The 23277-nt window shown below is 47.0% G+C and overlaps 1 protein-coding gene across 1 annotated transcript in view; it reads left to right on the forward strand.

Annotated features, from left to right (window-relative positions):
• CARMIL3 (capping protein regulator and myosin 1 linker 3) overlaps positions 1-23277 on the forward strand; it is a 1220401-nt gene that overhangs the window by 1135596 nt on the left and 61528 nt on the right. The window contains exon 38 of the mRNA XM_069238205.1: positions 3498-3741. Coding sequence (XP_069094306.1) covers positions 3498-3741 — 244 coding nt within the window. The remainder of the gene's footprint in view (positions 1-3497; positions 3742-23277) is intronic.

The raw sequence follows: 23277 nt of genomic DNA on the forward strand, positions 1-23277 counted from the left end.
TGATTGGCTGGTGTAAGGGCCTTCCCCTACACTGGTTATGCACCATCTGGGGGAACTTCCTGATCCTGTTTCATCAGCTCTGGTTCTCCATCATCCACCAGAAGTTTCATCTCATCCTGATTTAGAAATGACCTTAATTTGAGTGATTTTAAATCGGACTGGCATGAGAACTTTTTCTCCACCACTGAGGATATTGGAGATATGATCCTGATGTTTCAAACTCCATTTTTGATTCTAATTTTTCTTTGCCTGTTGTGCTTTATGGCCTTGTCTATCTTCCTGGTGCCACACTCATGGTGGTGGAGGATGCCCATCCAGTAGTTCCTCAGGTAGCAATGGAGACTTTCCACTCCACCTCAACTAGTGGGACAGAGTGGGTATTATGGACCATGTAGAGGGACACATTGTTGCACCGGGCTCTGAAACAGGGTGTATTCCCAGTAACACCTGGCTTGGTATTGATTCATAGTGTGATGACAGGTGCCTTGAATCGCCTCTCTCTGGAGGATGATGAGTAGATCTCCACTCTTATGTGAAGGATATCACATTTTCTCAGCTGTGGCTTCCCTGCAGTGATCTTTTTTCCACAGCTCTCAACAGGATATGTCCTCCTATCTGTGCCTTGTGCTTTCTACTACGTGGTTCTTTGAATAGCACCTTCTGACTGAGCTGCTACAAAACCTGCTGTAAGAGTTTCCACTAATTCTGCTAATCTTTAGGGTTCTGTAAAAAGTGTGAGAGAATAGTAGACAGCCAATTCCCATCTCCCTGGATTGGTAAAGGAGTTGCTATCGATCTGTTGTAACTCTGTATTTGGCCGTCCTGGATAGATATGCTTTCCCAGCAGGATAGTGACTCAAGTAGTGGGCATCATTTTTGCTGCCCAGAAATCAGTCTCCAAATCTTTCTACTCTCTTGTGCTGAGGCAAATGTTTCTCTTTGTGCCAGGCTGCAGGCTTAACCCCTTTTGAGGCTCAACTGTCTGACATTCTGCACTTTGTACTTTCCTTCGCTTTATAAGGTTTGACAGTTTCTACTATAAAGTAAACTTGACTGCACTTCCTCAAGTTTTGTGACCACTGACTAACCTTCCTTGTTCAGATCATCCATAGGGATGAGTCTATTGAAAGATTTGCTATATATGTTGCCACCCATTCTTTTTTGTTATTCTACAATGGGGCATTTGGTTCTGAATTTCCTCATGAACTAATCATTTGACTGATGCACATACTGTGTTTTTGGCATTGATAAATGTAGTTCTTAGGATTAGAGATTTGCAGGTCCTGCTATTGAAGTCATCATTTACATCTTTCTACTGAGATCAGCTGGCTGTATGTACTTGCCCCTCCTTTCTGCCAAAAGTGATGCCATACCTTTCACACTGGGCAGTCTATCACTCTTCCATCTTTCTTTCCTTTTCCTCACCTTTCCATGAAAGAGAGGTTTTTGCACAGGTTGGACCTTAGGTGAGCTGTCTCCTGCTAAAATTATACAAGATAAACAGCTTTTCATTGATATCGCCTGGAAGATCAGCCGTGAAGTGATAGATATTTCACCTGCACAGTGATGCAGTTTCCTTGGTTGATTACCATTATCCGTTCCCTCATTCTGGTGGGTATGTCCTTGGAATTCAATCACTTCCAGGGTTGATGGAACAGCAGCCATAGTCGTGTGGCTCCACCTCTTAGTGCTAGAACGCTACTGTTTGAGGAACCTTTTTAGATTCAGTCTGCCACCTGGGGATAGCCATAAGGTAAGGAATCTCCAGGAAGATAAATTATCCGCCCAAAACATTGTTACCAAAATATTTGTTATAACTCTTGTTACATAAAATGATGCGTGGTCATTCTCCAGGCAAACTTTTTTATCAGTCTCCAAAGTTTTGCATTTTTCCTCTCAAATAAAGACCGAGTACTCATTTAGACTTTGTGAAACAGCCCACGAAGTTGGTGAAGGGCTTTCTTATAAATGTAAGAATCCTACATGGCTAGCATTATCTGTATGCCTTCAGTGCATTTACTTGTGCAGCGGCAGAGCAGAAGGACTTGTGGGTGCCATAATTTTTGGCTGACTCACATTTGAAAAAATGGTCCTGACGAGCGGGAAGTGTTTTCCCTGAGTATCGATGCCATTGTTTATTTTCCTTAGGTAGGGTTACAATGGCTCATGTGGCAGCGCTAAGTGATGGTGGCCCCACCTACACTGACGGTACTGCTGTCCGACAGTTAGGTCAAAGGTTTCCGATGACGGAAAAACGGAGGCTCCAGTGGAGGAATCCCTCTAAATGGGGCTAGGGAAGCTCAAGGTTGCCAGATGGGTCATTCTGTAGTTAGCAAATATCCTTCACCCTCAACCTCTAAATGACAGCGAGATATTACTGGTAACATAAGAAACAAGAATTGGCGGACCCAGTATACCTTGCCTTGGCGTGTTGATGGCTCACTTTCTTTACTTTTCATTGCAAGCTTATGCCCAAAAAAACCTAGAAAACAATGCACGCAGTCACATAAAGGAGACTGCCACATGTTTACAATAAACATTTTAAAATGATAAATATTAATTAATGTGACCTTCTTACTTGTGATGGTTTTTAAATAACAAGCCTTTTATTTGTTAAGTGCTTTTTATTAATATTATTTGTGAGTAGGCAAAAATATACCATCTAACCAAGCACAGAAGTTGCTGTGAGCTACAGTGTTACAAATGTCACGCAAACACTTTAAAACAGCAACTTTTAAAAGAAGATAGAAAATCAATACCCGTTTAACTGGTCATCCAAAGTGTAAACAAAAAAAAGAGATGAAATATAAAGTTAACAGTGTGCACAGGAATTGCGCAATCCCTCAAAATGAAGGGAGCAAGTTGGTAAAATGGGCTGACTCATTGTCCTATGCTATATGCTGTGGTGGGTGGAAGCAAAATTCTAATGACTTAACACAGCAATTGATGACGTCTGCTTACAAAAACCCCCTTTATGTATTTTTAATTATGCATGAACATTTTGCACATATGTATATGGTAAGTGATTTAAGGACTTAAGCCCTGCACGGCTTATGGTATATTAGCTTTATGAAGATGCAGAATAACAAATGTGCTAAATGGTAAAGCAAGTATCGATGAAAATGTTTTTTTTTAAAGAATGAACATTTTGGAAAAACAATATCTGGTAATACAGTTCCATCGATCTCAGATGCTAGATTTAAAAAGTATGGTGTATGCGATGTGAAGAGTTCGCAAAAGCGAAATAATTAAGAGAAAATATTTAGCTTTCCTGCCTCCAACTGCTTCTGTTTAAGTGACTTAGGATCAACCTGATGAACTTATGGCCAAAGGAGGTTGTGCTTTTGAGCTTCAAAATGTTTACTCCAAGTCCCAGGTTCAATGCATTTCAGATATATAAACCTCTTTTACATGATCGTTTTTCTGCTTCCACCCAGTTACTTACATATTTCTACCATTGTGGTACTGATAATCTGGTTACTTTTTTTTAATTTTAGGATCATGACACCTCACCAAACTCTCATCTACATGGAGTAAGACCTGTTGCCGCCCCTCGTGGTCGTAAATCGTCTGTAGGCATGGCACATGAGGAACCAGAGGATGATGGAAGTCATATCAGTGCAAACTGTCTCAGAGCAAAGGAGATGCAGTCATCAACACCTGTTGCTAAGCCACGCCAGAGGATAGAGATGTCTAGAGGGATGGAGACCAGTTCTGCAGAGTTGTCAGATGGCAACAACGGTAACTTATTGAAAATCTCAAAGTACTCTTTGTAGTTTCACAACATTAAACACCAAATTTAAGGGCAGAGAGTTATGATGCAGAGATATGGTTGGTTATGAAGGAGGAAGGGGTGAGCTAAACCACTCAGATGTAACAATGTGATTATAATCAATATGGTGAAGAGTTGTTAGGCTCAATGTGTCCTTTCATGATGGGAATTGTAATGCATATAAAATATTGACATAGTGTAAAAAGGATGAGAAATGTGAGGTCGAAAAGGAAGATGAAGGGAGTCATGAGGATACTTAAAGACAATGAATAATTGATTTACTTTAGTGATATATTGTTGTGAAGTAATGTGCGACACAGCTCCCATGTCCATAACCATTCTGGTGTGGAGGGCTTCCAAATTAAAGAGTTATGATTAAAGAGAGTGAAATTAATTGAGAGAAAGCCAACAGTTGTTTCCAATTTGGTGCTTTGACCGTTCATGCATACCAGGTGACCTTGTAATTTAAGGAACTTAAGTTGGCAAAGATTTGGTATTGAGGAGGAAAACTGAGTCAAATGATTCTTTCAGAAACAAGTATGTTGTTCATGTGTACTTGTCCTTTACAGTAACACTGGTTAGACAAGACAGGACCATACATCCAATCTACATACAAATTGGTAAAAAAGTCAGTTGATTTTACACCAGAGGTAGAAGAAATAACATTTATGTACAACCTCCCAGCTTCAATCAGTTAATACAACAAGTACATCTTTATTGGTAGGATTCTGCCTCTTGGCTGTTACTACCAACTCAAAATATCTTCAGATATTGGAAGAGGACACCTCACCCACATTATTGTGGCATGCTTCATCATCGGTATCCTCTCCCCGCATCAAGCCAGTGAATAAAAACACCTTAGGGTATACCCAGAGGATATTTCTCTTTATTTGTTGGGTAACCATGGCATGATTAACAACAGTGGTGTTGGTATGTTTACTGAAAACTATGGTTATACATTCACATACCAATATGTTTCGCCCTGTTCTAATGCCCAAAAGGGTCAAAGGCCCTCTTCATGGTAGTGATTACTTTACAAATCCCTAGCTTTCAGTATATGTGTTTGGTTGTGTGTGAGGAAATATACACATCCATGATGAGACCTACCACTTTCATACCTGGATGATGAAACAGGAAACCTGGCGTAGAGAGAGAAATGTGTTTTGCCATTTCAACATATAGATGTTGAAAAGAAAATTAGTATCATTAGTAACACCCTCTTTTTTTAAGTATTTTTGTTGAGGATACAATACCATAATACATTACAGAATACCAAGCAGAAATGTCATTTATAATGACATACATCAATCCCATCATACTTTAATCAGGAGACATAGGAAACATTGTAGGAATGAACGGTTCATACCTTCATCAACGAAAACAACAGCATAACAAATAAACCATCATGTGATGAGCTTTTAGCACATAATGTACACATACAATTTCCCCTCAATATTGTCTGAGTCACAAGCTTATTCTAATATCAAATTATTACTTCAACTTGTGGAGTGCAATGTGATTTGATCCAACCATAAATGGTCCCTAAGATTCACCCAGAGGATCAGCAGGTGGCGGTGGGTGGATGTGTAAAGCTGATAATAGTGATTCCCAGTCTGTGGCTATAGGGTATTTTATAAAGCTCCTAATCTCTTCACGTCTCAAGGCTACCGTTTCTGTTCGGCCTCACTTAAATGTTGCCGCCCGCCAGTGGGCTGTACTGGGTAACACTTGGGATTTCCAATTCATAGCTATAATCTGAAGGCCATCAGTAGCACCAGGTCGATGAACTTGTTGCTGGCCTTGGCAACAGGTTGTCCAATAAAGAAGCCAAGCAGCGACTCCTCCGTCTAGCACAAGTCCAAACGCCCTGTCACCCATTCTATTTCACCATGTATCAGACCAATAATATTTTACTGTCGGACAGTCCCAGAACATACGTTTCATATCAGCCCCTGGTTATAAACACTGTGGACATGTTGACGGGGAACCACATTTGCTATATAAGGAAGCAGGCGTGAGGCACACTGTGCAGAGTGTTATGTTGAATGTATTGGAATTTTGCATTACGTGACACCATTCTAGGGTATGCAAGGGCTTTCTCCCACTTGTTAGTGGTGAGCTCTTTGCCCAGGTCTCTTTCCCATTATCTCCAGGTTGCAACTAGGGGATCCTGCACAGCATGTGTAAATACTCTGGCTAGCCAGGTTATCAGCTTGTGACCTTCACCCATCGTATATAGCACCTGTATTAATGGGTGTGGGTCCAGTGATGCCCCATAGGTGGAGCACCTCTGCTAGCAGATGCGCATGCACTAGAAAGTTTCAAGCAAGCAACCCATGTTTATCCTGCATCTGTTCACATGTCATGAGCCTGCCCGCTCGGAATAGTGGACCTAGTTTGTCTACGCCCGCCTCCAACTATGCATTCAGCTCCTTCTCACCCAGTATCCCACGAAAGGTGGGTATCGATCGCAGTGGTATGTCTGGCAAGTAAAGCTGCATTTTTGTGGTAAGTTTCTGTCTTCTGTGAAAACTTTCATGTCAATGTGCAGCTATTTGTCGTCGGGGGGGCGTGTTTGTGGCAAGAAAACACTTTGCAACTCGTCTTGCACATGCACAGGGGTAAGAGGACCTATTTCTTCCGTGCATTGTCCTGCCAACCAATATGTGGGCCACTGTAGCTGCGCTGCCAAATAGTAATATTCAAAGTTTGGGGCATCCACGCTACCTTGTGTGAGGGTGAGTTGTAATTTATGAAGCACTACTCACCTTCTACCCGTATTCCATAAAAAGGACCCTACGGTGGAATGTAAGGCATGGCAAGTAGGTCGGGGTATGCTGAGTGGTAGATTTTGGAAGAAATATAACAGGCCTGGGAGCATTGGCATTTTTGCCAGAGCCACTCTAACCTGGACCATGAGAGGTAAGGTGCTCCGGAAGACCATCTGGGGCTTCAGAGAAGTTGCTGCTTTCATGAAATTACCATCTAATAAATCCTTCTTGTCATGGTAGATGTTGATACCCAAGTATCGAAAGATATGCATTTCCCATTTCAGTCGGTGCCCTTCTATAAAAAAAAAAGTCAAGTGGGGGGCAATGTGGGTGCAGGGGGAATAAGCAGGACTTTGCCCAGTGCACACGTAGCCCATACACCTTGTGGAACTCCTGCAAAAGTGTTTGAACCGAGGCAACCCCATGGCGGATGTCCCTACGATAAATCAGGACAACGTCCACATACTGTGTGAATTTCTCCTGATACCGAGATGCCCCATTCTCTTCCCAACTGGCGTAGTTTTTGAGCCACTGATTCCATGGCCAGGGCAAAAAGTAGGGGAGACCGTGGGCAGCTCTGTTGTGGTTCTCTCTTTATTTGGAATGGGGTAGAGATACACAGTCCTAGCCGAACCCTTTCCAGTGGTTCTACATATAGCAGTCTTAACAAAGCCTGTAGGCTCCCTGTGATCCCAAATGCTGTCAGTGTGGAGAAGAGGTATTCCCAGTCCACTGTATTGAACACTTTCTCGAGATCAAGTACCAAACATGCAGCGAACGGGCAGTGGGGTGGGGCTTTCTCTAACAGTCTATATAGCCTGTGGATGTTCAGTGTAGTGGATCTCCCATGGATGAACATGTTTTGGTCAGCATGTACGAACCTTCTCATGAGCCCCTGTAGTCGGCCTGCCAAAATCTTGCTCAGTATCTTATAATCAGATCCTAAAATGTATAGTGGATGATAGAAATCCAGATCTTCTGGAGCTTAGCTTGGTTTAGGAAGGGACTCTAATAAGGACTACTGCATGTGGTAGGCTACCCTCGTCTGCCGCTAGCTGGTAGAGTTCGAGCAGTTTGGGAGTGAGTTGGAATTCGTACATTTTATAAAACTCGACAGGGAGCTCATCTAGACCCAGTGTTTTATTTGTCGCCACACCCCTAATCGAGCCCCTGATTTCCTGTATTGTGAGTGGGGTGTTGAGGTCCTCCCTTTCTAATTGGGTTGAAATGGGGAGGTTGACATCCTGCAAGAAACTGCATATTATGTCCCTTCTTTCAGCCCTTGGAGTATCATATAACATTTGACAGTGTGCTGTGAATACTTCTTGTATTTGTGCCTGCTGGAGGGCTAGCTCTTTTGAGGAGATGCAGATCTGTGTGATGGGTGACAGGGGGGCGGGTGGCACTGCGAAGCAACCAGGCCAACAGACACCCAGCCTTATCACCATCACCATGCATTTTGGCTTGATATGACTTGAAGTCAACACCACATAGCTGTTCCACTAACTCTGTGTGCTTGACTAGTGCTATATCTAGGTCGGCCTGTGATGCAGGGTTTATTCTGGCAGCTGTCTCCATGGCTTTGAATTATGTTTCTGTCTGTGTTATGTCAATGTATATCATCGCTCTAACCCGTACTACTGTACGAATAAAGTGGCTGCACAGTACTACCTTCATTGCTTCCCAATCTGTAAGCTTAGAAGTGGATGTGGTCCAATTATCAGTTAAATAGTGCGTTAGTGTGTCATTCTTTGCGTCTCAGAGTGCTTGGTCTTCTAATAAGGCAGGCTGTGGTCTCCAGGTGGAGACCAGTGGGCGTTCAGTCCCCCACTTCAATTGTAGTTGCAATGGGTTGTGGTCAGAGAAGGTCTTACCTAGGTATTCCGCCACTGTTGCTAGGAGTCGTGTAGCAGGGTCACAAAAATTACAATCTAATCTAACATGTAGGTCATGTGCATGCCAGTAGTATGAGAACTCAATCTTGTTCGGGGGTAAGGATCTCCAGCAGTCTAGGAGCAACCAATGCTGAAGCCACTGGGAGAATGGCGTAGCGGTCAACATGACCGGGGAACTCGGGAGTGAGGAGTGTGAGCGGTCCAACTGCAGATCAAGTATGCAGTTAAAGACACCCCCTAATATCCAAGGGATGTATGCCCAGTGCGTCAACACTGTAGAGAGTTTGGAGAAGAATGCAGCTTATGCTGCATTAGGGGCATATATACTGCCTAAAAGAACTGCCTTACACCTAGGAGGCCTTCAATTAATCCGTATCTGCCCTCAGGGTCAGGGGCTGTTGACGTGGGTGGAAGGGGACTCCTGAACATATCCAGATCAGGGCTCCATGTGCAAAGCCCAAATACGTGGCGCAATAGCATTGTCCCCTCCACCGTTTCTGCAAACAGTCTCCCTCATCTTTTGCCATGCGTGTCTCCTGTAGGAAGGCTATGGCGACCCCTACCCATGTTGTAAAGCTCATGTAAGACCTGAAAATCAAAAGGAGGATGTTAGCACATCACATATCTGAACTGTTTGTATACATTTAACTCCCAACCTAGGGCAACTCCAGAACTTGGGGTCACCCAAACTAGTAAAAGTGTATCACCTAGATGGTGTGCTCCCGTGCTAGCCTCCATTGACACAACTGCGACTAGGAGTCAAACTTTGAGGAGGGTGTCCAGGCTCGCTATGAATGTATATCACTGTAGGTATTGTGAGTTACAGCAGACTATGGGATCACCAGCCTACAATTGCATGTTGCCAAGTTGTCCATGCAGTTTAGGCCTATATGTTCCTCTACCCCACCTAAATTTCAAATTGGGCACATTTATAAGTAGTGCTATCTCCACATGCTGTATGTCACAAAATCTCTTCTGCAGTTTGAGGCATCACTTTGGGAAGTAGCTGTGAATCTATAATGTCATCAGAGTTAGCGGAGAGAGATTTGGTTGCGTCGTTGGCTATGGTAACATCTGAAGCCAAGCGTCTATCTGCCTATACAATGACTGCTGTGGTTAGCACTTGGGCCTGCTCCTCATTGGCTTGCTCAGGTGTGGGTTGTGAGAGAGGGCCTCTTTTTGACATGTTATCCCCCCACTTTTTGCTTAATGTTGATGTGTTCTAGAAATTGTAGTGTCCAGGGCCCCTCCTAACCAGGTTACCCTGAGCCAGAGCTCTTTCCTTAGATCTGTTTTGATGCATTGGCACAATTGGATACACCCTTAGCTTCCACTATAATTCCTCTTCATAAAGGGGCATCTGGGTGCCCAAGGGCATGGGGTACTATGAGTAGGCCCTTGGGGGCAGCAGCACTGATTCTGCCACCCTCTAGGGCCATTCATCCAGATGCACCCAGCACTGCCATTGCAGGCTGAGTGTCCTGGGGCAAACCTAAAATACAAACTCGACATGGCACACTGTCTGTGTGCCCTGTCCACAATACACTGGATTTACTGTGGGTAAGTCACACCTCTGGCAAGCTTTACAGCCTAAAGCAGGGTACTCCATATTATATGTGAGGGCATAGCTGCATGAGCACTATGCCCCCACTGTGTCCTTGCCAAACCTGGGACATAGTGAGTGAACAGAGCAGCCAATTTAATACATGTGCTGGACAATGGTCAACACAAGTTTTCCAGCTACTTGATGGCCACTCTGAACCCTGGGTTGTTTGGTATCAAACAACTCAGAAAAATAAATCCAAACTGGTGCCAAATTGGATTTATTCCTAAATGTAACCAGGGGCCACCTTAGAGCCACCTTAGAGCCGGCATGGTTTCTGACTGGTCTTATCCAGCTGCCACCTCCAGACTGCCAATATACAAACCTTAGGGGAGAGGCCTGCCTCTCCGGTTTGTAAGACAATGCCCTCCCTGGGTGGAGGAGCTAACACCCCCTCAGGAATGTGCACTGTCCTGGTGGTAAGCTTCAAAGGGCTTACCACCCTTGAAACTCGACCACCAAGCCTGCTGCTAGCAACAGCTGGCATCGCTCTTTGCACACCCCCACTTATTGGGGTAGCAAAGGTGGGAAACTTAGCAAAGGATAGGAGGAGTGGCATCACCTGGCATGCACTACCCCTAATGTGTTGCCTGTGAGGTGGGACCTCAAATTGAGTTCCTCCATCTTGGAATGGAGGAAAATAGTCAATTAGGTTTAGGGAAGTGACCCTTCCCACAGGAAGTGGTCACTATAGTGGGTGTAACCACCCAAAGGTAAGTGTCCCATTGGACACTACCAGCTTCCCCCTAAAACACCCATTAAATTCAGTATTTAGTGGGCACCCCTAGACCAAGAAATCAGATTCCAAAGGACAAAGAAGACCAGCCCCAAAGAAGATCCAAGCAAGAGAACTGTGTACCTGCTGCATCCAAAAAAGGCACCAAACACTGCCTGCTTCACTCAGGACCCGAAAATCGCAGCTGCAGAGGAGCTGGGCACAGGGACTGACCCCAAGAAACCCTGGGGACCTCCAGGCTTCACAAATCGCCCCAGATCTTCCTTCTGAGTGGATGCACCACTCTACAAACCAACAAAGAACAACAAACCAGTGAGGGTCACTTCACTGACTGGCCGATATCCCCTGAACTGGAAGTTACAGCCACACCTGACGACCCACTGTCGACTGCCAGGACAAACCCCACAAGCAAAACAGTTCCCCCTGAGCTGGCGCTGGAACAGAAGGAAGCTGGAGTCGAGGGACTTCAGGAACACCCCAGACCTCCAGCCAGAGAGCCCCTGTTGTCCTGTAATCGACCGTGACCTGCATCTGGACCAGAGAGACATTTTTGCGCACAGCCCTTGGATGAACAACTCACCCTGCACCCGGCCACCCTGCAACGACGAACCAGCTGTGTCCTAAGGGATCCTCAACCCTTGCAACCTCGACACCACAAGGGGACCACCAGGCACCACTTCAAACCTGCCCCTCCAGACCTTTTCTACGTGGTCCCTTGCAGTGGCCCTACACCAGCTCCAATAGTCTTTCCAACTCTCATCGGAATTGGGAGCTTCCCAAACTTATCCTTGTGGCACAGCTACTCACTGATGACCAACATGCCAAAGCTGAAGTTGGTAAAGCAACTGTACGATTTTATATGCATTTTTAAAGGTGATTGCCTATTGATTCCTATGGTGCTTACTTACGCACAGAAAGACTGCTTTTATTAAAACATGTGAAATTCATAACTTAAAAAGTACTTATCTAATTTTGATAATCTTGGTCTTAAAATTTTTATATAGATCTGCAGTATTTTTATAAATTGGTCTTGAGTTATTCCTTTGAGTGTGTAAGCTGCATGATTGATACTGGGAGTACAATAAATGCTTTGCACTTCTCCAAGTTTAGCCTAACTGCTCGACCAAGCTGCCTTAAAAATTAGAGCATTAGGTGAACTAGTTTTGCCTCTGGAAACTGACGTGTGGTTGTCTGGACCCCCTACACAGTGTACCTAGTTTTGTGCACTACATAAAGGGCCAGCCTCCTACATGGATTCTCGTCTTCTCTTATTGGAGCCCCCGGTGCTGTGGCAGAGGTACTCAGGGGTAGAAGGTGGCAAGATCAGATATATGTGCTGCTGCTCCCAATCCCAGGCATTCGTTGGCTCTGTAAAGAATGAGGTCTTCTTGCCAGTTACTACCTTCAAATTTTCTAGAAAGAATAGTGAGTAGTGTAGGAAAGTACCCTCTTTTTGGCATGGTTACCCATACCTTTTGCCTGTTGTCAGTATGTTTTGACTGTTTTGACTGAGATCATGCTAACCAGAACCCCTGTGATTGTGCTCTCTCCCTCTAAATTTGGTTGCTTTGGACTTTGCACACCTCGCAATATGCATACTGGTGCCCCCATATAAGTCCTAGAATATGGTACTTAGGTACCCAGGGCATCGGGGCACCAGGGGTTCCCCATGGGCTACAGCATGTATTGCTCCTTCTATGGGGGCCCGTGCAAAATGTGTCTGAAGGCCTGCCATTGCTGCCTTTGTGAAAAGGTGCATGCACCCTTTCACTACAGGTCACTAGGTCATAGGGTAAGTCATCCCTATGGTAGGCCCTCCTAGCCCAGAGGGCAGGGTGCAGATACCTGTGTGTGAAGGCCCCCCTGCATGAGCAGAGGTGCTCCTATGACCTCCAGTTCCATTACACTGGAATTAGTAAGTGTGGAGTAGCCATTTTACCCATACATATGGTAACTCTGAACCTGGGCATGTTTGGTATCAAACATGTCAGAATCATACCCCATTACTGTTGCCAGTATTGGGTGTACAATTCCATGCACTCTGTGGCTCCTTAGAGGACTCTGAGCATTGCTCCTACTAGCCTTCTGGGGTTTTCCGGGCAGCCTGCGCTGCTGCCACACCTCAGACAGGTTTCTGCCCTCCTGCTGCTTGACCAGATCAGGCAGAGGAAGGCAGAACATAGGATTTCCTGTGGGAGGGGGAGGCAACACTCTCTCCCTTGGAAATAGGTGTTACATAGCTTGGGAGGGGTAGCCTCCCCAAGCCACCTGCATGCTTTGAATGGCACATTTGGTGCCCTCCTTGTATAAACCGGATTACACCAGTCCAGGGACCCCCAGTCCATGCTCTAGCATGAAACTGGGCAAAGGAAAGGGGAGGGACCACTCCCCAGTCCGTCACCACCCTAGGGGTGGTGCCCAGAGCTCCTCCAGGTGGCCACTTGATTCTGCCATCTTAAATCCAAGGTGGGCAGAGGCCTCTGGGAGCATCTCAGTGTCCTGGTCAGATAGATGACGTCACAGTCCCCTCCTGATAGATGGTCACCCAGCTAGGTGATCAGTCCCCCTTCCTGGGCTACTTAGGGTCACCCTGTACGGTGGGTCTTCAGATGGCAAATGCAAGATTCCAGCAGGACTCCTCTGAATTGTTTACTTTATCTTCTGGCCACTGGGTCTGCAACTTGACCCTCCAGGAACTGACAATCTGCAACTCCAGGGATGACTCCGCTCTGCACATTGTTCCTCCGGCTCCTTCCAGCAACTGCACAAGAAGTAAGAAGGAATCTCCCTTGGAGTGAAGGACTCACTCCCCTGCATCCACAGGCACTAACTGCAACGACGCCCGGCTGCGTGGTCCTTCTCTCTTCCGGAGCTGTGTGGATCCTGCATCAAAGATGGTGGTCTGGAGTGGTCCTCTTGGTTCTCTCTACCAGCTGTCCAACTTGGGAGACAGTAAGCCCTTACCTCTCCTTGCAGGACAGTATCCTTGTGCACCGCAACTCTTGCAGCTACCAAGGCTTACTTGTTCCTCCTCCAAGGGATCTTCAGGCTCTGTATAGCCTTGGCCCACACTTTTCCCTGCAAAGCACTATCTGCTGCCTTCTGCTCCAGTGACGTGGGACTCCTCTCCAGGTGTGCTGAGTGGGCCTCACTGTGAATCCTGTGCTTGCTGCCAATGGGTTGCCTGTGTGGGCTGCCTCCTCTTCTTGTGACTTTCCCAGCTGCTGAGGGACACCCCAGACTCCCCTCCTTGGGGCAAGTCCTTGCTGGTCCTCTTCAGCCTTGCAAACCTTCTCCGTCTCTTGCATTTGCCAAGGTTTGTTGTTGGCTTTCCAGCACCACTAACCAACTCCTTTTCCAGCACCACTAACCAACTGCATCTTGACCACCGATGTGGGACATCACTTGCATTATTTCTGGGACTCCTCTTTGGCTCCTGTGCTGCACTGCTGACCTTCGTCCACCGTTGACCTGATTCTACATCCACAGAAGAGTGGATAGTGGCTCCTGCCACAACTGGACTTGGTCCCCTTCCTTTGCAGGTCCTCGTCTGTCAGGACCCACAGTTGAGTTCTCGCAGTCTTGGTTGGGTCTTGCATAATCCTTTTCTAAAGTCCTTTTTTTGGTTTTGGGGAAAACCAGGTACTTACCTCTGCTCTCCTGGTCACTGGGGGTCACTCTGCTACTCATCTCTTGGGGTTCCTAGTTCCTCGAGCTCCCTTCTACTGATTCCACTTCCTTGGGTGGGAGACTGCCTTTCACATTTAACTCTTTTTAGTATATGGTTTGGCCCTCCCCCAGGGTCCTTACTATTTGCTATTGCTTTTACCAATGGCTATTGCTTTCTATGCTATTTACTGATTTCTAATTTGCATATAATAGTGTGTTTACTTACCTCCAGTTGAGATATTGCCTATATAGTATTTTAGTGTTTGTGTTACTCTAATAAATGACCTATATTTTTGTAACACTGTGTGGTTCTTTCATGTGGGTATGTGCTGTGTGACTGTAGTGGTTTTGCATAAGCTTTGCATGTCTCCTAGATAAGTCTTGGCTGCTCCTCAACAGCTACCTCTAGAGTGCCCTGGCTTCATGGACACTGCCTACACTTTACTAATAGTAGATACCTGGAGCTGGTATAAGGTAATACCACCATAGGTGTTCACCACACACCAGGCCAGCTTCCTACACCTTCTTGTTGTAATTTACGCTTCTCTCCAAGGAAGAAGGCTCCACGGTGCTGTACCGCCAGGTTGTAATCTGGAAGGAGGTTCACTCTGGTATTATCTTGGTGGAGTGGAGCTGCCATTGTCTTTAAAATTCAGAATGCGTGCAATGACGGGTCTCGAAGGTGACCCTGGTGGGGGACATTGTGTTGGTACTCTCTGGGCACGTTCCACTAAAACGTATGCAAATAGTTGGGCCAGCGCTACCTTTTGTGATAACCATTGCTCAAAGTACGATGTAGGGTCAATGCCCTTTGGACCCTCTGGAAATCCCACAATGCAGATATTGTTTCTGCAGTACCTCCCTTTCGGAGTCCTCTGCCCAGACCTCCAGTTCCCGCACTTTGGTTGTCAGAGAATGCACTTGTCCTTCCAGTTCCTTAATAGTTGGGCTGGTTTCTGCCATATCAAATTACACCTGGGTGACTCTGGTCGCCAGTTTCTGTCGGTCAGCTCGCAAGAGTCTGAGTTCTGTTGCTACCGCGTTCACCTTCATCCTCAGTTCTTGCTTGGTGATCGCAGTGGTACTCAGAATTTGGTCTGGTTCTGAGGTGGATGATATCCCCTGTGTAGGGAGGGAAGGACCAGTCACCCCAGGTCTCGAGGTGATCATGCTGTCCAGCCATTGTGATGGGTGTCCCCAGTCCACCCCTGTGATCCATTGTCAATGCCGTAGTCGATACGTTGCACTTCAGTGCAGTATCCTATGTCACAGTGATGCTGGTGCACAGGTTTAGTTGACTCTACTGCTCGTCGTAGTTACTATTGGGGCACTCAGTGTCCACAAGTGTCCAGGGCAGTGCCACGCTGCTATTTTGCTTGGGCACCTCTGGTGCACTGCGTGTCAAGCACAACGCCTCTAGGCGGAATGACACCGACATGGTGCAGGACCCACCACTCCCCTGGTCCTAGGTGCATAGGGGGCATGAACAGTCCCAAGTGCCTCAGTGAGTTGACGAGGAGGGCTCTCCTTATGCCCCCCGGCTTCAAGTGCAGGGCAGGTGCGACAGTGACAGCAGCGAGGTGCACAGGTCTGTAGACCCAGTCACTGTTCATATGGTGCCGCTAATCTGATGCGTGCCCATCGGAGGCATTGGTGTGACATTTATTGTCTTGGTCACTGTGTAAGGGTGGGTCGGAGGAGGCGGAATAAATTATGTGCCTTCCCCCATGACTTCACCTATCAATAACAGTGCCGCAGCAGGCACATTGCAGGAGTGGGGAGGAGGAGGGCCTCCCACCCACTTCCCGAGCTCCACCGCAGAGTGTCTGGGATGGGAGGGTGCGAGTAAATGATAGCAGAATAGATTTTGAGGCACCCTTCTCATTCACACGCAGTGCCTTTGCCCAGGAGGGGCATCCGTGTGTTTTACTTTGGTGTTTTTTTCCCCTTTCCCCGCCAATATAAGGGCCATGGTCTTCACCCGCACTTCCAGTCCCTGGACCCCTTCCATCCCTTACTGTCCCTAATTGGTGCACACCGAGAGGTTTCGACTTCAGCAATCATCCAGCTCACTCTAGATGTGTTGCGACAGACTTGCTTACCGTCATAATGCCTGTTCTCACCGTAGCCACTGGCGTTCAGGCCCCAGCCAGTCGGTTCTTTTAGGCAGTGTTATCCGGCCGAGGAAGCCGCGATTAGGCCAAAATGTTCCCCCGCCCACTTCGCCACTCCAGCTAAGTCTAGGTTGCCTCAATGGCGTGCGTCATGCAGGATCTTGGGTGATCAGCCGGAGCGTCCCTAAAGCCCGTCTGCAATCTAAGGTGGCTAGCTGCAATTAGTAACACTCCCTTGAAGTGAACAATTCAGGGAACACACAAAATGATTGAAAATGCAGTTGTGTCAAGTGGTAGGTATCAATTGAAAAGATTCTAGTACAGCAAACCTGATATCATATGTGCTGTGCGATGTTGCATAGCTTACCCTGCTTTGGATATGTAAGAAAGTATCATCTTTCTGGCATAGTTAACCTCACTTTTTGCCTCGTGTCAGTGCAACTTCGACTGTAGTACACTGGGATCCTCCTAACCAGGACCCAAGTGTCAGTGCTCTCTCCCTAAATTTAGTTGTAAGGTGCATACTGGTGCACCCCTGTAGTTCCCTAGTATATGGTACTTAGGTACCCAGGGCATTGGAACACCAGGGGTCCCCCATGGACTGCAGCATGTATTGTGCCACCCAAGGGGGCCCATGCAAACTATGACTGCATGCCTGCCATTTCTGCCTGCCTAAAATGGTGCATGCACCTTTCACTTCCGTTATAAGGATTGCCTTATATCATGGTTGCTGCACTTTGACCCTGTGAGTCACCCCTAAGATAGGCCCTTTAACCCAAGGGCAGGGTGCATGGTTCTATGTGTGAAAAGACCCCTGCATGTGCAGAGGTACCCCTACAAACCCCAGACTCCATTCCCTGGGCTTTGTAAGTGCAGGGAAGCCATTTTAAGCTATGTATTACACTAGTCAACACAAGTTGTCCATCTGTATAATGTCTTCACCAAACATGGTATCACACATGTTGGAATTATGCCACTACAACGATTTCAGTGTTAGTTGCATGATACCATGTACTCTTGAGGTTCCCTAGGTGATCCCCCCTGTCTGCCTGTACAGCCTTGCGGGGTCTGCATGTCAGCCCGTGCTACTGCCAACCCCAGACACTGTTCTGCCCCCTCTGTTGCTGAGCTTCACTTGGGCAGGTGAAGGCAAAAGAAAGGGTTTCCTGTAGGAGAGAGGTGTGTCCTCCTCTCCTTTAGAATTGTGTGTCACTGGGCTGTGGTAGGTGTGCCTCTGAGCACCACCACAATGCTCTGAATGGCACATTTGGGGCCCTCCTTGCAGAAACCAGTTTCCACCAGTGCAGGAACCCCGGTTCCTGCTCTGGCGCAAAAACCACACAAACAACCACACAAACAACGGGAGTGACCACCTCCCTGTCCAGCTCCTCCCCTACGGAGGTGCATAGAGCTCTGCCAGGAGGTCACTTGATTCTACCATCTTGAAAATAAGATAGGCAGAGGCCACTGGGAGCATCTGACTGGTTAGACCAGGTGGTTGATGTCCCTGATCCCCTCTGATAAGTGGGTCACTGTAGATAGTGTCCAATTCCTATTTAGGGTTACTTACCCCTTTTAGGGTTACTTAAGGGCTCCCCAGAGACTGGGTCCCTAGATTTGTCTGCAAGACTTCAGGAACCATCTGCAGGTCTCTTCTGCAAGACACTTCTGCAACCTAGACACCAGAACTGTTGCTGTACTTCTGGAACCAAGAGTAAACTTGTAACCAGTAGGGGGGCTCCTGCTGCAACTTTTTCTTCTTTCTGCAAAGACTTCTGTAACCCTGTGGTCATACATCCTCCAGAGTCACTGGGACTCTGCCTGCACTCAGAAAGGCAAGAAGGAATCTCCCTTGGAGCAAAGGAGTCGCTCCCCTGCATCCGCAGGCACCTCAACAACGACGAATGGCTTGTGGATCCTGCTGTCCCTTGGACTCTCCAATGCTCTGGGACACAGGTGGTGGATCGGTGGCTCTTCAGAGGTCTGATCTCTCATCCTTGCAACTGGGAAGTTTGTGGTCCCTCACTAGAGCTGCGTGGCTGAACCGCTTTGCACCGCCCTTGCTTGTCGTTGGATTGTTGCATCTTCAGTCCAAAGACCTCCAAGCTCCAAAATGCCCCGGCCTCCAGCTCTCTCCAGCTCCAAGAACGACAACCCCTCTGCAACTCCTGCTATGTGGGTATCCCTCTTTGCTGTGCTGCTGAGACCTCCCTGTGACTCCCTGTACCTGCTGCCAGAGGTTCCTGCTGGTTGGCTCCAATGATTCCTGCTGGCTCCCTTGATTGTTGAGGGCTGGCCATGACCTACCTACCAAGGTTGGGTCATCTGGACCTTGCTGGCCCCCAAAACTCCTGCATACTCCGCACAATGCTTCTTGCTTTTGCCAAGGCTTTTTGGTGGTCCTGCTGATCACTAACCCCTTCTGCAATCTGACGACCGGCGTTGGACAGTCTGAGGACAACTCCGAGGAGCCCCCTGCATCACCTGGATTCCACAGCTGCACTTCTTTGTCCACCGTCCTTCAGGAAACATCACTAAGAATGGTGGGCATTGCAATCCTGCACCACTTGGGCACTACTGGGTGGTTTGGACTCTGTACCCTCTCTCCTTAGGTCCTCTTCCTCCGGAATCCATGCCTGTGTTCCACTGACCGACCTGGTCCATGGGTCACGACAACCAATGATCTCATTGACTTCAGCAGGAGGTTCTGACACACCTTCACCCCTATACATCTGCGCTCCCTCATGTAGGTACTCCACTGTTCTGGGTACCCACAGGTGGAGGCATTATCAAACCTCCCTTGTCCCAATGGCTTTCCTTGGGGTCCTCTGGGAAGGGTCTTAAAACCTGAAAACTCCAACTGCGACTCCCCCATGTTAGACTATAGGCACTATCCCGAGATTTCTACTCTGCACATGAGCGCCTGGGCCACTTTACAGCCTCCTGGACAAGCCTTAGCTACTCTCCACAGCTACCCCTATGAGAGCTCTGGTTATCTAGAGCCGCTTACATTATCACTAAGGGTTGACAGACTCAACACAGGGTACCTCACCTATAGGTGTACACCATATATTGAGCCAGCCTACTACAATCCACACCTGTTGCTGAGCCATGCCAGAAGATAGAGATATCTAGAGGGATGAAGACCAGTTCTGCAGAGTTGGCAGATGCCAACAATGGTAACTTATTGTAAATCTCAAAGTACTCTTTGTGGTTGCACAACATTAAACCAAATCTAAGTACAGAGAGAAATGATGCAGAGCTATGGTTGATTATGAAGGAGGAAAAGGTGATCTAAACCACTGAAAAGTAACAATGTGATTGTAGGAAACTGACACTTGTTGCAGTTACCCCCTCCCCCCCCAACTTTTTGCCTGATATTGATGCTGACTTGATTGAGAGTGTGCTAGTATCCTGCTAACCAGGCCCCAGCACCAATGTTCTTTCACTAAAAATGTACCATTGTTTCCACAATTGGCTCACCTCTGGCACACAGATACGTCCTTTGTAAAAGGTACCAGTGGTACCAAGGGCCCTGTGACCAGGGAGTGTCCCTAAGGGCTACAGCATGTGTTGTGCCACCCTAAGGGACCCCCTCACCTAACACATGCACACTGCCATTGCAGATTGTGTGTGTTGGTGGGGAGAAAAAGGCAAAGTCGACATGGCATACCCCTCTGGGTGCCATGCCCAAAAACACTGCTTGTGGCATAGGTAAGTCACCCATATAGCAGGCCATCCAGCCCTAAGGCAGGGTGCACTATACCACATGTGAAGGCACAGCTACAGGAGCAATATGCCCCTACAGTGTCTAAGTCCATTCTTAGACATTGTAAGTGCAGTGTGGCCATATTAAGTATATGGTCTGGGAGTTTGTCATTACGAACTCCACAGTTCCATAATGGTTTTATTGAATACAGGGATTGGTATTAAACTTCTGAGCACAACAAACCCACACTGATGCCAGTGTTGGATTTATTCTAAAAAGCATATAGAGGGCATCTTGTATTTTACCCAATCCTCTAGTGTAGGACTGACTGGCCTGTACCAGCCTGCCACTAGCAGACAAGTTTCTGACCCCATGGGGTAGGGGCCTTTGTGCTCTCTGAGGCTGGAATCAAAGCCTGCTCTGGGTGGAGGTGCTTCACATCTCCCCCCTGCAGGAACTGTAACACCTGGCGGTGAGCCTCAGAGGCCCAGGCCTCATGTTACAGTGCCCCAGGGCACTCCAGCTATTGGAGAAGCCCGCCCCTCTTTTGGTGGCAACTTTGGTGGGAAACCTAGGAAAAGCAAGGAGGAGTAACCATTTCAGCTGGGACCACCCCTAAGGTGTCCAGAGCTAAAGTGACTCCCTCCCTGTAGAATCCTCTATCTTGGTTTGGAGGACATGGACCAATAGGGATAGGAATGGGCCCCCCTCCCCAAAGGGAATGGACAAAAGGAGGGTGCAGCCACCCTGAGGGACAGTAGCCGTTGGCTACTGCCTTCTGACTCCTGTAACGTCCCTAAATCTTGTATTTAAGGGCTTCCCTGAACCCAGCTCACCAGATTCCTGGTCCTGGACTGCTTAGCTGAAACCCCCAGCAGAGAAAAAGGAGGAGGACAACTGCCTGGCCCCAGCCCTACCGGCTTGACTCCTGTTTCAAAGAACCTGCAAAAGAACAGCGATGTGTCCAGCGGGCCCAGTGACCTCTGCCCAGCTCCAGAGGACTGCCCTGCACCCAAAAGGACCAAGGTCTCCTGAGGACAGCAGCCCTGTCCAAGAAAAAACAACAACCAAGGAATTCAGCCTCACTCCGAATGTGTGAGTCCTGACCACCCTGCACCCGACGCCCACAGACCGTATCCAGGTGGTCCACTCAGCTAGAGAGAGTCCCTAGGTGATTGCGAGGAAGTGCCCACCCTGGGTTGACCTCTCCACCCCTCCGCCTGCAGAGAGAATCCTGAAGACCCCCTGGCTGCGAAGCTCCGGACGAAGATTTGCAACGCTGAAAGACACACTGCACCCGCAGCTCCTAGGCCTTGGAGAACCTGACCTCCGGTGCAGCAACGTTCATCAGTCGGCCCTCCTCCCTGTCCACCCAGTGGTGTGCCGGAGACACCCCCCTGGACCTTGCCTGCAGCCTCTGAGTGACCCCGTGGTCCCCTCATAGACCAGCATTGGAAGCCTGACGTCCTGTTTGCACCCTACACCCAGCTGCCACTGTGCTGCTGTGGGTGTGTGTTTGGTGCCTGCTTGTGGCCCCTCCAGTGCTCCTCTAATCCCCCCTGGTCTGCCCTCTGAGTCGAGGGTACTTACCTGCAGGCAGACCTGATTCCGAGTACCCCCTATCTCCATAGGAGCCCACGTTAAAATTGCTCATCGTTGACCTCTGCTACCTGCTGGCCATGTGTTGCTGGTGGTGGGTGTTTGGGTTTAACTTGAACCCCAACTGGTGGTTTCCTAAAACCCGGAGACTGAAATTGTAAGTGTTGTACTTACCTGCAAATCGAACTAACATTTCTTCCCCCAAAGAACTGTTTTTGAAAATTGCAGTGTCCATTTTTAAAACAGATTATTGCCAATAATTCAAAAACTGTATAACTTACCGATTTCAAATAAAGCACTTTTGATACATGTGTGAAATACGAAACTATGGAAGTACTTATCTGCAACTGGAATTTTGTGGTTCTAAAAATACATTAGGAAAATATATTTTTGCTACAAAACCATTGGTCTGGAATTACGTCATTAAGTGTGTGCTTCTTCTATTGTCTGTGTGTGTACAACAAATGCTTTGCACTACCCTTTGATAAGCCTAACTGGTCAATAAGACTACTACAAAAGAGAGCATTAGTATTATCTACTTTAGCCTCTGTTAAGCCTCTGGGGAACCCCTGGTCTCTGTGCACACCATATCTCTTTTGATAGTACATACAGAGCCAGCTTCCATAGTGATTATAAACAATATGGTGAAGATTTGTTGGGCTCAATGTGTACTTTCATGATGTTAATGGTAATGCATATAAAATATTGACGTAGTGAAAATAGGGTGAGTAAAGTGTGGCAAAAAAGGAAGATGAAAGGAGACATGAAGATGCTTAAAGACAATGAATAATTTATTTACTTTAGTGATCTATTGCTGGGAAGTACTGTGCGACACAGCTCCCATGTCCATAACCATTCTGGTGTGAAGGGCTCCTAAATTAAAGAGTTATGATGAAAGAGAGTGAAATGAATTGAGAGAAAGCCAACAATTGTTTCCAATTTGTTGCTTTGACCGTTCATGCATACCAGTTGATCTCGTAATTTAAAGAAATTAAGTTGTCAAAGATTTGGTATTGAGGAGGAAAACTGAGTCAACTGACTCTTTCAAAAATAAGTATGTGGGTCATATGTACCTCTCTTTTACAGTCACATTGGTTATGCAAGACAAGACCATGCATCCAACCTATGTACAACTTGGTAAAAAGTTGGTTGATTTTACACCAGCGGTAACAGAAATCGTGCCTATGTACAACCTCCCAGCTTCAATCAGTCAACACAACAAGTACATGGGTCTTTATTGGAAAGATCCTGCTTTATGGTTCTTACTACCAACTCCAAATATCTCCAGATATTGGAAGAGGGCACCTCACCCAAATTATTGTGGCATGCTTCATCATCAGTGCCCTCTCCCCGCAACAAGCCAGTGAATAAAAACATTTTAAGGTATACCCAGAGGATTTTTATCTTTA

Source organism: Pleurodeles waltl, chromosome 6 (genome assembly GCF_031143425.1).
Source record: "Pleurodeles waltl isolate 20211129_DDA chromosome 6, aPleWal1.hap1.20221129, whole genome shotgun sequence".
In the NCBI taxonomy this organism is placed as follows: Eukaryota; Metazoa; Chordata; class Amphibia; order Caudata; family Salamandridae; genus Pleurodeles; species Pleurodeles waltl.